The sequence below is a fragment of the Piliocolobus tephrosceles genome, chromosome 4, assembly GCF_002776525.5.
Source record: "Piliocolobus tephrosceles isolate RC106 chromosome 4, ASM277652v3, whole genome shotgun sequence".
In the NCBI taxonomy this organism is placed as follows: Eukaryota; Metazoa; Chordata; class Mammalia; order Primates; family Cercopithecidae; genus Piliocolobus; species Piliocolobus tephrosceles.
The window spans coordinates 10,065,641-10,082,493 of record NC_045437.1 but is presented as its reverse complement, the minus strand read 5'-3'; the positions used below and the strand labels follow the sequence as shown (position 1 = coordinate 10,082,493).

Here is a 16,853-nt window from a genome sequence, read left to right as displayed (position 1 = left end):
TCACCCCTTCATCCGTGCATGAGAAAGGCCCCGGCCCTATTCACTTTGTGCGGGCAGAAGCTGATCGAGGGTGCCCCGTCCTCCCACTGCAGGGCTCTAGTGTCGTGTCCTCTCTGTTACACACATGCTAAGCGCACACTGTGACTACCTTTCATCAGCACACAGTGGGCGAGGACCAGGGGCCTCTTCTTCTGCACTGACAGAGGGTTGGATTTGAGGTGCAGCCCAGTTCTCAAGGTCATTACCCTGGAAAAGCAGTCTCTTTGCCTTCCCTCCTCAGGAAAGCACAGAGCCCACCAGGCAGCCTAGAAGCAAATTCTGAAACTCTATTTTGACCCTGTTTCGAATCTGTTGCTTTCTGGTGTGTGTGTGTGTTTGTGTGTGTGTATGTATACATGTATACAGTCACCTAAGGAGGTAGGATCTGTTGCTGTCCAGTTTTATAGACAAGGAAACTTAAGCCTCAGAAAAGCCAAACACTCGCGCACCAGCTTGTCCCTGGCAGAGTCAGGATTTTAACCCAGATCATCCAAAACCAGAGCCCACACTCATGGTGTCCATTTGCCACTGTCCCTCCTTTCTGTGGTTCTGAATTGTCTCTGGAACTGTCGGCTGCCTCCAGATCTGTTGGATGGTTTGAAGCCTCCCCTGCATTTTGTTCCCGAGACTGAGGAATAGAGTCGTCTGAAATGGTGGAGATCTCAGCAAACCAGCCGAAGAGCACAGCCCTTGCGCTTCCTCCCGGGCTCTGCCCCCAGGACCCCAAGCAAGATTCCAGCCTCTCTGAAGCACCATTTCTTCCTGCATGAAATAGAACATCGCCTGCCGAAGGAACTCAGATGAGCGAATGATTCATGTGGAAGTGCTTTGTGTGATAGTTAAATGCTAGAGACATAAGTGATCATTTTTCAGGAAAAAAAAATCCACTATCAAGTCAGAAAGTAAATCTTTAGGTAGATTTGAATATATTGTACTGTCTGGTTGAATAAAGGACTCTCAGGTTACATTTAGATTGTTTAGCTTAAAACTCTGCGTCTCTAAATCATATACAGAAGACAAGCTAAAACTTGAGGCTGCTAAGCCCTTTAAAATGAGGAGACTGGGCTTGGGGCCAAGATTACATGCCCTGTATGGCCCTCGTTCCCAGTCTGGTTCCCAGCACTTATCACTGTGCAACCCTCAGGCAAATGATCGGCCCTTTCTGATTTACCATTCTAATCTGTGAAATGGACAGCTCCTGCCTCCCAGGACCAAGAGAGTTAGATACAGCACTTCTGAGGGGAGCGCCTAACTCAGCAGCTGGTCCATAGTACATAGTGGTGATTGGTAAACAGTAACTTCTATCACCTGAGATCATTTCTATCCTTTAGGGAAAATGGAGCCCCAGTGGCTTATTAAAGGCCATGTGTCCCTGCCTTGTGTGTACACACTTCCCACTGATAGAGTACATTTACATGAAGAGGAGGCAGCATTTGCCGAGGATAACTTGAGTAGACTTCCATGAACCCAGGTAAAAACTAACATGAAAATGATTCTGTTACATACAACTCTCCGGTAATGCCTTTGCTGCCATTTTGATTACTTTCAGCAGGATCAGAGACTTGACCAGATTCCCAGTTTCACTACTACTCCGCACACAGATGTGTGTGTGTGTGTGTGTGTGTGTGTGTGTGTGTGTGTGTGTGTGTGTGTGTATGCATGTTTCTCCCCATCCCAGAATGCTCCTACATGGTAACTAAGCTGACCCTAATCCCTACCAGGATGCTTGGGAAGGAAGAGGCTGACCAGTCAGATGCACATCGGACCCCTTGCTATTGCACAGAATCCTATTTTGCGGTGAGGAAGGGCACTGCATTTTTCCAAGAGTGCAGAAGCTCCCCCAGGGTTAAGGGAAGAAGGGTAAGGACCCCACAAAACTAGCTATGGTGAGCCAGGCTGGAGCAGGGCAGCAGATACAAATTACTTTGTCCACAGGTTGCCTATCAGTAGCAATCCGGTTTGAAGATTATTAACGATCGGTCCTTTTGGGACACCCGGATTCATTTTCTGGCTGACCTGCTCTCTGTAGCCCAGGAGAAAGTATTATTGCAATATCGGTGTCCTGTGGGGACTGAGTAGGTACATGTGGGGTGTCACGTACAGTTCTAAGCAAAACTCTAGAAACCACACCGGAACGCAGTTGGGAAAATAGCTGAGAGAGTGAAGGAATTTGAAATCATGCCTTTGAGTCTGGGAAAGGGATGTTCTGGGGGCTTGTGGCAACCTTCTTCAAATATCAAAGGGCTGTCCTGTGGAAGAGTCGTTAGACTTGGGATGGGCGCTGGACTAAGTGCAAGAAGACAATCCAGGCCCCTGGGAGATATCCAGGCAGCCCCCACTGAAGGCCCTCCAGCTGTCGGCTGCAAAAGGATGAAGGTGTAGATTGCAGCAGCCGTCTGTCTGGTAGGGAACCTCCTGTCCAGCCCTGACTCACAGAGCGCGTCGCTTTACCCCTCTCAGAACTGGCGCAGAAACCACGCTGTCAGAGCCCCGCGATGGCGAGGGAGGGAAATGAACGTTAAGTCTTCTCAATTTTTATATGAGTTACGTGTTGGGATGGCAGTAATTTGAATATATTGAGTTAAATAGTTGCTGTATGGGAGTTTAGGGAAGTTTTAAAACTATGAATTTGGGTTTCTCCGCCCTTTCCACATGCCTTTAAAGATGAGACCATCAAGCTCAGTCTTGATGAGATCTGCATTCCGCAGGGTTGCTCCCTCACTGAGCGTCTCTGGCACTTCATCCTGCCTGTCTGCAGTTTCCACAGAGTGCCAATACGGTGTAAATCTTCTTCATTAAGAAAATTTAGAAAATAGGAAATAGTGAACTTCTGTTAAGGACAAAGGGTCCTTTTCAGAGTTTGATGTGGTCCTTACCAGATGGACAAGAGAGACCCACGTGCACGCACAGCAGGTGGCTGCTTAGTCTGGGTGTGAAAAAGCTGCAGTTTCTGCTAGTGTATAGGAAGTGTTATCTGGATTCTAATCCTGGCTAATTCTGCCTGGCTTGCAGTTCCTTTACATTTAAATAAGTGTGAGTTTTAAAGTCTGGAAAGGCCTGAGGACACAGGGCGGGCAGGGTTGATAGTTTTCACTCTCTGTTTCCTGAGAGAAAATAATGTTGCATCTTCAAAACAGCATCTGTCAGAATGATTTTCATCAGATCAAATAAATCCTCAAAGCAGCTATCTTACTTTATAGACTTGAGAAATGCAGGTTATACTTGGCATGGAAGCCTAATGGCATTTAAAATAGGCGTGTTTTGCCTGTACAGCCTTACACCCAGGCTCTTGGCCGGGGTTTCTCGCTTGTGAGATTTTGTTCAAGCTACCATATCTCAAAGAGTTTAGTAACTGTTCTTACTATATGAACATCATAAATAATTATTTGCCAATTTAACTTACTGTTGACTATAGTTGGAAAAAACGATTGGGCTCTGGAGCCTTTGGGCCAAACCTGATGGAAACCTTCAGCAGCATACGCTGCATCACGGGGCGAGTGACGCGAAGATACATATCGCCGCTAGACATCTTGGAAGAGGCCTGCCTTTTGCCATCTTTTCATGGGCAGCCGCCATATGTCCTTACAGCCAATTATGGCCTTTTCAGTTTTAGAGGAGAGACTTTTCGGGGAGGACTTTTGGTTCATAAAGACCTTTAATGATGAATGATCAATACAGACTGATACTTATTATTCTGCAACAGGGAAGCTTATTCTTAAAAATTAGTTGCTAAATCTAAACCACAGTACGATACCTCTTCACACCCATTAGAATAGAGCCTTTATCCAAAAAATAAAATAAAACAGAAAACAAGTGTTGGCAGGGATATGGGGAAATAGGAACCCGTGTCCGTTGCTGGTGGGAATCTAAAATGGAACAGCCGCTGTGGAAAACGGTGGTGATTCCTCAAAAAGTTAAACACAGAATTACCATATAACCAGCAATTCCACTTCTGAGTTACACACACAATAATTGGAAGTAGAAACTCGAGCACATATTTATACACCCACATCCATAGCTGCACCATTCGCAGCAGTCCAGGTGTCCATCAGCAGACAAATGGATAAGCAGAATGTGGTCTGTCCGTATAGCGGAATGTTATTCAGCCTCAAAACGGAATTCCCACACATGCTGCCACATAAATGAACCCTGACAATACTATACTAGATGGAATAAGCCAGACACAAAAAGACAAGTACTGTATAATTCCACTTAACCTGAGATCCCTAAGATAGTTAAATGCATGGTGATGGCCAAGGGCTGGGAGGAGGAGAGAATGGGGAGCTAGTGTTTAACAGGGACAGACTTTCTGTTGGGAATGATGAAAAAGTTCTGGAAATAGATAAAGGTGATGATAGCATAATATTATGAATATACTTAATGCCACTGAGCTGTATACTTAAAAATGGCTAAAATGGTAATAATTTGTTTGTAATTAGTTGCTGAGCTGGCTGGGGTTTCCAAACGAAGTTAGAAGGGAGGGAGAGCTCGGACTGTCTTTAGGAATAACGTTTGCCTGGAGCAGACCAGAGCTAAAGGAGACCCCTCAGTCTGGTGTCCTGTCACTTCCCACCGAGTCGCCTCTTGGGGCTCGATAAGACTTTCTCACGAAATACAATTCTTGAATATTGTGTAAAAAGTGCAGTCTTAAAGCAAGGACCTCACCTGCGAAGTGCTGGATATACAGGGTTCTTTCTTTCAGTGCCTTGTTTCTTACCGGCACCAAACAGATGGGGGCGCTGAAGAACAGCAATGCAGGATGAAGTCCCAGGTCTTCGTGTTGCTCTTCCCCAGGTTAACTGGGTGGAATGCACACTGTTATGGTTGTGCCCCAAAAGACTGCTCTGACCTAAGCTCTGACCTAAGCCACTGAGTGACTTTCGCTGTTCCTGCTCCTCAGTTCGGAGTCAGCCCTCAAGGTGTGCACGAGGGCAGGTTCATGGCCTTTCCGTCCTGAGTCCCTGTGACTGCAGCGCCAGACCCTCAGTCTTGCCATCACTCAGCCAAGTCGCCAGCACCACATCCAGCAGAATGACTAGCCACTTTGTATAGGATATAGCACAAAGCACACCAACCCCTGGCTCATCGCCGCACCCGGCGGGCCTCACCTCACCCCCCACCACCCGATGGCTGGCAGAGGCACATTTCTTATGCTGAGCCTAGCGTGATTTTCACTGACATGCCCTGTCTTTATGAGCAGAATCCAGCAAGCCACTAAAGCTCAGATGATTCAGTCATGGCTCACCACATAGGATCTATCTCCGTAAAATTTGGGGTTTTGCAAGGACAGCGACATCTGTGAATGCCTCCCGTGGACTCTTAGAATCTGCAACCTGCAACCACGGCCCTGGACGCTCCTAGAATGAGCTGGGACTGTGTGGGGAGGGTCATTCTTACTCCTGGGGGTCTCCTTTAGCCCCCAGGGTCTCCATGGCCATTCAGCAGTTGTGATGGGACAGTGTCCTTGAGCAGATGTGCGAGTGAGGTGCTAAATGTGGGTTTAGGAAAGGAAACAGCGTGAACTGGGAGTCAGAGGCTGGGTTCTAGGCCTTGGCTTCCATGTGTGTTTTCCAGCACTCAGGCTAGAGCAGAGTGGTCATGATCTCGTATCATCACTGTTCGTACACATTTCCCCTGGGACATACTGGAGGCATAGAACCCCACCCTTGTCGTGATCAATGCAGGAGTTGCCCAGAGGACATCATCTCTGAGGAGCACCGAGGGCAGGGAGGAAGGGTGGGACTGTGGCAGGTCCCTGGGTTCTAGACATCCGTCATCAGTGCACACAGGGGACCAGTGCTGGAAACAGACTCCTGATAGCCAGGTCCCCAGAGAGCCTCACGTGGTAGCTACTACGTAATGGTTCTGGGCTCAACCAAGGAGCCTGTCAGGAACACCCACCATAGAGGCCTCTCCAGGCTGGCACCCTGCTGCTGGACAGCCCCTCTGCGTCCTAGAGTTCCATCCACCTCTGCAAAGGGTGGCCTACTCACAGCGTAGACCACCCTCATTGCTGGGGGTCTCCTTTAGCCCCCAGAGTCTCTATGGCCGTTCAGCAGTTGTGACGGGACAGTAATTCTGTGCTTGTGTCAGTCTTTATAAATACACACATACAGTAATACAGAATTACAAGTGATTTTAACTTTTTTGCTTGTCTGCTTTTCAATAATGAATATGTACAGGCAGACCTCAGAGATATTGCAGGGTCTGCTCCAGACTACCATAATAAAGCAAATATTGCGATAAAGTGAGTCCCACAAACTTTTTGGTTTCACAGTGCACATAAAAGTTTTGTTTACACTCCATTGTAGCCTATTAAGTGTACAGTAGCATTACGTCTAGCATTACATCTAAAAAGCAATGTGCATACCTTAATTTAAAATTAAAAAACAATGTAAAATTCTGTATGCTGATGATCATCTGAGCCTTCAGTGAGGCTCAGTCTTTTTGCTGGTGGAGGGTCTTGCCTCAGCGTTGATGGCCGCTGACTGATTGGGCTGGTGGTTACTGAAGGTTGAAGTGGCTATGGCAGTTTCTTAAAATAAGACAACAGGCCGGGTGTGGTGGCTCACGCCTGCAATCCTAGCACTTTGGGAGGTCGAGGCGGGTAGATCACTTGAGGCCAGGAGTTCAAGACCAGCCTGGCAAACATGGCAAAACCCCATCTCTACTAAAAATATAAAAATTAGCCAGCCATGGTGGTGTGCGCCTGTAATCCCAGCTACTCTGGAGGCTGAGGCATGAGAATCTTTTGAACCTGGGAGGTGGAGGTTGCCTTGAGCAGACATCGCACCACTGTACTCCAGCCTGGGCAACAGAGTGAGACTCTCTCCCTCTCTCAAAAAAAAAAAGACAACAATGAAGTTTGTGACATAGATCAATTCTTCCTTTCAGGAAAGATTTCTCTGCAGCATGCGATGCTGTTTGATAGCATTTTACCCATGGTAGAACTTCTTTCAAAAATGGAGTCAGTCATCTCAAACCTTGCCACTGCTTTATCAATTAAATTTATGTAATATTCTATGTCCTTTGTTGTTTTTTCAACAGTGTTTACAGCATTTTCACCAGGTGTAGATTCCAGCTCAAGAAACCACTTTCTTTGCTCATCCATGAGAAGCAACTCCTCATCCTTGAGGAGTTTAATCACTAGATTGCAGCCATTCAGTTCCATCTTCAGGCTCCACTTCTAATTCTAGTTATCTTGCTGTTTTCACCACATCTGCAGTTACTTCCTCCAGTGAAGTCTTGAACCCCTTCAAAGTCACCCATGAGGGTTGGAATCAGCTTCTTCCAAACTCCTGTTAATATTGATATTTTGACCTCCTCCCGTGAATCATGAGTGTTCTTAGTGGCATCTAAATTCTTTCCAGAAGGTTTTCAATTTACTTTGCCCAAATCCACCAGTGGAATTACTTATTTCTTAAATAATAAGACTTGAAAGTCAAAATTACTTCTTGATCCATGGGTTGCAGAATGAATGTTGTCTTAACAGATAGGAAAACAACATTAATCTCCTTGTATACTTGGTCTTGGGTGGCCAGGAGCATTATAAATCAACAGTAATACTTTGAAAGGAATCTTTTTTTTGAGCAGTAGGTCTCAACAGTGGGCGTAAAATAAGCAGTAAACCTTGATGTAAACTGATGTGCCGCCATCCAGGCTCTGTCATCCCATGTATAGAGCACACACACAGTAGATTTTACGTAATTCCCAAGGGCCCTAGGATGTTTGGAATGGTAAATGAGCATTGACTTCAAATTAAAGTCATCAGCTGCATTAGTTCCTAATAAGAGTCAGCTGTCCTTGGAAGCTTTGAAACCAGTCATTGACTTCCCCTCTCTAGCTATGAAAGTCCTAGATTACATCTTTTTCCAATAAAAGGCTGTTTTGTCAACATTGAAAATCTGTTGTTTAGTGTAGCCACTTTCATCAATGATCTTAGCTAGATCTTCTAGAGAATTTGCTGCAGCTTCTTCATCAGCAGTTGCTACTTCACCTTGCACTTTTGTCTTCTAGAGATGGCTTCTTTCCTTAAACTTCATGAACCAATCTCTGCTAGTTTCCAGCTTTTCTTCTGCAGCTTCCTCACCTCTCTTAGCCTTCACAGAACTGAAGGAGTTAGGGCCTCGCTCTAGATTAGACTTTGGCTTAAGGGAATGTTGTGGCTTGTCTTCTATCCAGACCACTCGAACTTTCTCCATATCAACAATAATGCCCTTTTACTTCCTTGTCACTCACGCCAGTGCTCACTGGAGTAGCATTTTTAATTTTCTCCAAGAACTCTTCCTTTGCATTCACAACTTGGCTGTTTGGTAGAAGAGACCAGCCTGTCTGAGCTTCCTCCAACTTGTCTTCCTCACTAAGCATGGTCATTTCTAGCTTTTGATTGAAAGTGACAGACATGTGACTCTTCCTTTCACTTGAACACTTCTAGGCCATTGTAGACAATTGTAGAGTTGCTAGTTGCCCTAATTTCAATATTGCTATGTCTCAGGGAGTAGGAAGGCCTGAAGAGAAGGAGAGAGACAGGGAATGGCTGGTCAGTAGAACTGTCAGAACACATGCGACAAGTGTTGATTAAGTTTACCATCTTATATGGGCACAGTTCATGGTGCCCCAAAATAATTACAATAGTAACATCAAAGATCAATGACCGCAGATCACCATAACAGACATAATAATAACGAAGATGGATGCCCATAGACTTGCTTATGCAGACTTGCCACAAACCTTCAATTCCTAAAGAAACACATTACCTGTGAACTGCAATAAGCTGATGCCATAAAACAAGGTACGTGTGTGTGTGTGTGTGTGTGTGTGTGTGTGTAGAGGGGAGGGTGTTTACCTATATATGTACATAATTACTCAAGCTTCCTCAGCCACCTTTTAGGGCTCAGTTTGATGGGGAAGCTAATTCCCTTTATTATGCATGAATTCTTACTAGATTGACTCTCTCTGGATGACATTTTTATCAAGTTTCTGGAGTGGGGTGATCTCCTGTATTTCCGCCTTTCAGAGCCTCGACAGATTAAAAAGCAAGTAAGACATGGAGACAGTGAAAGCCACTGTGCACTCCTGCTGTGGAAAGACGGCTGTGCCTTGTTGAAGATGATAGTATATGATTTGCTACCAGAGTGGGGCCATCCCTGCTTCAGGCTGTTCATAGATGTTTAAAAGAACATTCCAAAGGACTTTAAGAAACTTTGTGCTGCCATTTCTGTATTCCTTTCCAAATCTTTTATAAAATGTTAGAATTCAGACCACAGTTCCTGAGCTTTGGATGCAGACTCCTTGGCCTGAATCCCTGGAAGGCATCAGGCACCACAGCAGGGTGTGTTTTAAGAATCGAAATGAATTCAGTTACACCACGTGGCGGGACTTAAACTTGAGCTGAGCTTACTCATCTCTGGCCGGCTATTAATCCTATAGCTAAATCATACACGTAAAGGAAGGGGAAGAGAATCCAACCTTGGTAACCATACAACAAACACTAAATAAAACCAAGGTCATGTATGGGGTATCTCTGTGCTGCTTCGTAAAACTTGAAATTTCTTAATCTCACGAAGTAACAGAAATTACTTGGGGGAATTTCAGGTGTTTTTGGTAAACTCTTTGGGGAAGTAAATAGTCAGTGAACTTTCTGGGTGCTGAGTGCTGGGACTTTTGCCTGCAGCAAAACAACGCTAAGACAAGTGGATTCCTTAAAAAGACTACCAGCAGCAGAGGAGAAGTAGAGCTGGGAAGCGACAGGCTGGGGAGCTCAAGGGATAAATTCTACCCCCTCTGCCCAGCAGGGCTGGCCTTAAGCAAAACTGAGCCAAGAGGGAGATGCTTCCTCTCCACCCACCTCCATGAGTGTTCCAGATCGATCGTGCTGTCCCAGCTGGGCTGCCTTTGTATTCACCTCCTGTTCTTGGGTGCCTGTACCTAAGAGTGGAGGCATTTTGGGTGCCTGTACCTAAGAGTGGTGCCTGTACTTTGGTGGAGGCATTTTGGAAGTGCACACACCTTGTCCACTACCTTAAACTGTGTCCTGATGTTTTTAAATTATGGCACACATAGCCATCAAAAATAAATGTACAGAAGAGTATATAATTACATGGAGAGATGCTTACCATAGTCTTAGTTCAGAAGGCAGATTACAAAACAGTATGACTATTTTTGTAAGAAAAAGGTTAATAAGAAGACAAGCACGTACATCTATCCATAGAAGAAAAGGAAGGATAGCGCCGTGTTAACAGCGCGTGTTTTCAGGTGGTAGACCTGCTGGTGATTTGAGCCTGTTTGGGCTTGTCTGTTTTTTCACACTGAGCTCTATTGCTTTGGTACTGTATCCATTCCCTCAGAGGATACTCCACGGTTTGGGTGAGCTCAGTGTGAGTTAACATGTCAAGAGGTGACAAGTTTCCCAAGGACCTTATATTTGTAATGCTCGGGGATTGATGGGGGATGGGAGGTTTGTGTTGGCTCTGGAATCTCCCCTGTGAGGATGCTGGAAGGGGAAGCCCAGGGTTGAGGAGGCAGTGAGAAAGTCTCCAAGTCCACGCCATGTAAAGCTACTTCTCCCCTGCTTTAGCGAAGCGCCTGTTTCATGATCTCATTAAATCAAAAGAATTGGGCTTGCCCACAGTTAAAATGTGTTGATTTAACCAAAAAACAAAAATAGGCTGGGCACGGTGGCTCATGCCTGTAATCCCAGCACGTTGGGAGGCCAAGGTGGAAGGTTGGCTTGAGACCAGGAGTTCAAGACTAGTTTGGGCAACATAGCAAGACCCTGCCTCCGCAAAGATTAAACAATGAGCCGGGTGTGATGATGCACGCCTGTTGTCCCAGCTACTCGGGAGACTGAGGCAGGAGGATCACTTGAGTCTAGGAGTGGAGGCTGCTGTGAGCTATGATCGTGGCTCTGCATTTCAGCCTGGGCGACAGAGACCCTGTCTCTAAAAAAAGCACAAATAGAAAGTGCTTGTAGGTAATTCACTTGCAGTTGGCTGCAGTCTCTTTCTCTCTCATACTTGGAGCTGAACTAGCCTCAGGAGAAGGAGGCTCCCGAGCCCTGTAGTGTGGTCATTACAACAAATAATGCAGAGGAAGAGGTTCGCTCCCCATTCCGCCTCCACGCCCTCCAGCCTGGCTCTGCCACTGTGTCCCCTTTTTTGGACTGTTTTGTTAAATCTGCCTTTTCCCTTCTTGTTTTCCAGTCCACCTAAACCCACTGTGTTCATCTCTGGGGTCATTGCCCGGGTAAGTCTGGGAGCGTCTGCAGTGGGTTTGAGGCCTTTGCATGGCAGCATGGAGTCTCCCGGTTCCTTCTGGTTTTATTAAACTCTACCTGGAATAACCCAGCACCACTGCTCATCTCATCTGTGGCCATGGCTCTCTTGGTTGCCGCATTTCCCCAGAGGGTGCTTCTGCAGACCCCAGGCCAGACTCACAGTTTGGGTCACATCCTTTACCTTTCCAGAGCCGCCCTTTGGTGAGACCCAACATGGTGACTTAAGCACAGGCCTCCCACCAGTAAACCCGTCAGCGAACCCCCGCCAGCGAACCCCCACAGTATTGCCATCCACAGGGCTGCTGTTCTCAGGACATTCACTTTCTCATCAGAGGATGCCTGAAGAAAGTGCCAGTGTTGGGGACAGCCCACTGTTGGTGGAACTGTGACCACAGCCAGCCAACCTGCCAGCCAGAGAAATGTGGCTCCAGCCTGCTCGTGTGGGCCCCACTCTGGCCACACCCACAGTTGGCACAGAAGCCCATTGATCCCTCTGGAAAATAGCGGGTCCCTCATGAGACTGGGCAGGCCGAACCTGGCTCTGTCTCGTAGGCGCCCTGTGCATTTCCTTCCCGGCCAGCGCCCCAGGCCTGGCTCACAGCTGTGGTGGCACATCTGAACTTCAGATCCTGGATTTGGTTCTGTCCTGCCCCCAATGTAAATAGTCACACATACAAATGTAGCAGAAGAAAGCCTCCAGCATCCAAGTCAGTTCTGTGGGAGTCGCGTGTTCCTGTGTCTCACGGCATGGGGCAGAGCCGGTAAGCATTCCTGCAGTCCTGCCAGTGTGTGGGCCTCAGTGCCACCTGCCATTCCCCGGTTCTGATGGCCTGGGCCCCCCACCACCCACAGGGGACAGGCTTCTACCTTCCTTTACCCATTCACAGTCCATGCCCTCCCTGCACAGACACTTGTGGGCGCTGGCCTGGGGTTTCCTCATACACGAACCCCATGCTTCCTGCAAGGTCGTTGGTGGGTGCTGGCCTGAGGCTTCCTCACACATGAATCCCATGCTTCCTGCAGAGATGCTGTTGGGTGCTGGCCTGGTGCCTCCTCACATACAAACTCCCTGCTTTCCGCAGGGACTCTGGTGGGCGCTGACCTGGGGCTTTCTCACATACAAACCCACTGCTTCCTGCAGAGATGCTGTTGGGTGCTGGCCTGGGGACCGCCTCACCCATGAACCCCATGCATCCTGCAGAAACGCTGGTGGGCACTGGCCTGGGGCTTCCTCATCCACGAACCCCATGCTTCTTGTTGATCAACCTGAGCTTTCTGTGTATCCTGACAGGGTGACAAAGATTTCCCCCCGGCGGCCGCGCAGGTGGCTCACCAGAAGCCACATGCCTCCATGGACAAGCATCCTTCCCCAAGAACCCAGCACATCCAGCAGCCACGCAAGTGAGCCTGGACCCCACCAACCTCCCCCGTGGCCCTGGCTCTACTGTACTTGGTATTTCCCTGACAGAGAAAACCAGCACTTTCTCCTGCTCTGCTGGGAAATCCTGCTCTGCTGGGAAATCTAAGGCAAAACCAAGTGCTCTGTCCTTTGCCTTACATTTCCATATTTAAAACGAGAAACCGCTCCAGCCCAAACTGTGTTTATGGTGAGTCCGGTTGGATGTCGTTTGAGGAAGATTGGGCCCCTAGAGGTGCCATTAGCAGAATTTGCCAAGATCTGAGAAAAACTTTTAGCTTTAGTTCTATTTCAGCAGTCGCCTGACGTCCTTGTCTGTGGTCTTAAAAACAAGAAGGCACACATTTGAGAGGATGAGATTAAGGTTAGGGGAAAAGCTCAGCCATTGCATGCTTTTTAGTATTGGGATAATAAAATCTTAACACCTGTGGAAAAGTAAGAAATAAGGGAATGAGTTTGGGCGGCCCCTCAGAAAGACCCTTAGAGGCAGGGAAGAGCAACGCCAAATTTCCCTCGCTTGTGAGATGGGGGATCCTGTGCAGGCTGATGAGGCACCCATGAGAAAAGCCAAAAAAGCAGAGCGAGACTCCGTCTCAAAAAAAAAAAAAAAAAAAAAAAAAAAGCATGCATCTTAGAAATAGCCCCTAAATTCCAAGAGTCAACATGCCAAAAAATGAGGCTGGAGGCAGGTGGCTCCGGGGGAGGACTTCTGATATGAGATCTCGGCGTGGCAAGCCCAACATCGCCTCAGCCCAGACAGGCTCCACCAGGAGATCAAGCAGAGCTGGCCTTAAGGAATCACCTCCTGAGCCACTTGAGAGTTCTGGAAGTGACCACGGAGCAGGGTGGAGGAATAGACTTCTGCTTCATTCTGGGACACTTGAGCCAGAGAGTTGAAAGCTTGGAAAGACCAGATAAGAAACCTGCCCCTTGTCTCCCTAGGGACGTGAGACACCACATTCCATTTGTGCTAGAAAAACCTGTCCACCGATGGGTCTAACTGCTCCAAACGCCTCCCACCCCGTGTGCACAGCTGCCTGGGTCCATCGTCACTTGGGTGCGTCAGGTTGTCCTCCGATTTTTAGATGAATTTCCTGTCTAGAGATGTCCTAGTCTGCTCACTGGCTGGTGGCAGTAGAGTACCCTGCATCTCCGAAAAGCCAGAGGGTTCGCCTAGTCAGATGAAACTCCAGAACAGTGCTTGTGGAGGGCCTGACTGTCCTGCTCACCCACAGCCGATCTGCTGCAGGTCAGCAACCATGCCATGAGCAGCTGCCAACCACCAGCCTTTCTGGTACTGTTCAGTTCACGTCTGCCTGCTGGTGAGGGCAGAGGCAGACCTGGTCAGACCCAGCGCCCGTCCTCCCTGAGGGAGCACAGCACAGCCTCACACTTGAAAGGCAGTGTTTGGTTTCCCATCTAATCAACTTAAGGGAAGCCGGCATGTACCCTTCAAGACCCTGTCGCCACCTATTTCCTCATCAGTTTGGTATAAACTGAGGGTGGCTTTTAGAGACCCAAGCTTGGTCAGCAGCGCTGCCGTATACACCCCAGCAAGCACCTCCCAGCCTGCCTTTCGGAGTAGCACCCAGGAGGGGATGCCGCGCTCCAGCACCACCAGGTCAGGCCCGTGCAGACCCCTGCCCCTACCGTTGCAGAAATCCAGAAGCATGCTGAATGCTTCTCAGTCTTCAGCTGGAGGGAGGGCTGTGGTTTCCAGAGGTGTGCTTTTTATGTACTTTTAGCTAGATCTGGCATGCATCTGTGGGCTTTAGATCATTAAATCCAAACTGTTTGCCTAAATGAGTTTATCAGTTGTTAACTTCAAGAATATTGATGATTTATAATAAAGCTCCTGCATTTCTCTCCAGCTTTGTTTTTTCTTGTAGATCAGAGATTCCCTTTTATGTTTTACCAGGGTTGCCAGATGGTTTCAATAGAAACACAAATACCCATACATGTGTACATGATGGGTGTTTTCAAAACGTAGTTTCCAGATACAGAAGTCGAACTCTTGGACACCTGGTGAGTCGAGTCTAATTATCTACTTAAAATGTCATAACATGGAAAAGCTTAATACCATTGATTAAAGCATATTACTTGGGCCCAGCAGTTGGCCTGTGCCAGATAGGCCCTTTGGGAACAGATGTAAGAGAGAATGATTAATAGTAAGCCCAGGGGTGACGGTGAGCAGCTTTTGATGTACAAGACGTTTGCCTTAATCAGAAGGTGTCCTGTAACCCTTGTGAGAAAATAATCACAACTATTACACTGGCGATCCAGAATCAAATCGGAATTTGAGTGAGAGGGTCCTGAGGTTTTCTCACCCAGGGCTGTATTTGTCAGGGAGCACCAGGGGCCGCATTCACAGCCCCAGCTTGGGTGTAGCTCGAGTCTACACCTCCAACAACCCTGACCTTGTCTGGTGTTGCCTCTGAAGCTGCTGCTTGTATTCCTGCCTCCTGTCTCCCATGCTAAGCTGAGGACAGAAACCAGGGGCATACTCATTTTCTGTCACTAGACAGAGTCCATTCTCAGTAAATACATGGTGGTGGCCAGAAATGCCAAGCATCCAACAAGCATGGAACAGAACCACCCCCAGGGCTCTCCACATCATTCCTGAACATCATTATCCTGTGTCAGTTTTCTATTGCTACCTTAACAAAGTCACAAATTAAGCCACAAACTGTGTGGCTTAAAACAACAGAAGTGTGTTCTCTCACAGTTCTGGAGAAGTTTGAAATCAGTGTATTGGCCAGGCCACACTCCCTTCGCAGGCCCAGTGGGACTTCCTGGCCTCTCCCAACTCCTGGTGGCTGTGGGCATCCTTGGCGTCCCTTGGCTTGTGGGCAGCGTCACTCCAGTCTCTGACTCCGCCGTCACATGGCCATCCCCTGTCTGTGTGTCTGTCTCCAAATCTCCCTTGTTTTCTGAGGACACCGGTCATTAGATGAATGCCCACCCTATTCCAGTATGACCTCATCTTCACTAATTACATCTGCAGAGACTCTGTTTCCAATTAAGGTCACTTTCAGAGGCACTGGGATTTAGGACTTCAGCATATCTTTTGGGGGAATGTCGTTCACCCAAGAACATCACCCATGTGCCGAAAAGGCAGAAACCTCACTCCCAGCTCACACCATTTGAAGAACAGTTCACTTAGTGCATTGCTTTTCTGCAAAAACTCTGCTGGGAGAACCTTTACCTGCTGCAGGTTTCCTGATACAGCATCTCTGGCCATACAGCAGCCCCAGCCTGGCTGCAGGAAGTACAGAGAAAAGACTGGAAGCAGAGACATAAAGGGACGGGACCCTCAGCTGCAGAGGCTGCCTGTTTCTGGGTCCAGCGGCTGTGGGATCACTTGCTGTCACATGTGTCCTCAGCCCAGAGAGTCACAGTGTTGCCACCGTGCTCCATGGATGGTGGTTATACCATTTTACAGGAGGAAAGCCTGAAGCTCAGGGTCCAGTGTCAAAGCCACTGTTAGTAGACGGCCCATAAGCACATCAAAAGATGCTCAACGTCTTTAGTCACCAGGGAGATGCAGATCAAAGCCACAATGAAATACCACTTCACCAAGATGGCTAGAACCAGAAAGTCAGTGACACAAGGGTACTGACAGGAATGCAGAGAAATTGGAACTCATACAATGCTGTTGGGAGTGCAAACTGTGCAGCCACTTGGGAAAACAGTCCCATGTGAAAAAACAGTGAGAAAAACAGTTCCTCAAGTGAGAAAACAGTTCCTCATACAATTAAACGTAGAGTTATATGACCCAGCAATCCACTCCTAGGTATATACACCCAAGAAAAATGAAACGACATGTCCATGCAAAAATGTGTAAACAAATGATTATAGCAGCATTATTCATAATAGCCAAAAGGAAGAAACAACACAAATGTCCATCCACTGAAGAATGAATGAACAAAATGTATAGCCACATAGTGGAGTACTACTCAGCCATGAAAAGGAGTGAAGGACTGATAACACACAACAACATGGATAAACTTTGAAAACATCATGCTAAGTGAAAGAAGCCAGTCACCAAAGATCACATGTGTGATGTCATTCATATGAAATGTCCAGAACAGAGAAATCTATAGAGACAGTGCTTGCTTAGGG

General features: G+C 47.4%; 1 protein-coding gene across 1 annotated transcript in view; it reads left to right on the top strand.

Annotated features, from left to right (window-relative positions):
* The window catches only part of DAP (death associated protein), a 76,056-nt gene extending 61,455 nt beyond the window's left edge, over positions 1-14,601 (top strand). Inside the window, exons 3-4 of the mRNA XM_023218282.2 lie at positions 11,241-11,283; positions 12,606-14,601. Coding sequence (XP_023074050.1) covers positions 11,241-11,283; positions 12,606-12,719 — 157 coding nt within the window. The 3' untranslated portion in view covers positions 12,720-14,601. The remainder of the gene's footprint in view (positions 1-11,240; positions 11,284-12,605) is intronic.
* The last annotated feature ends 2,252 nt before the right edge of the window (positions 14,602-16,853 follow it).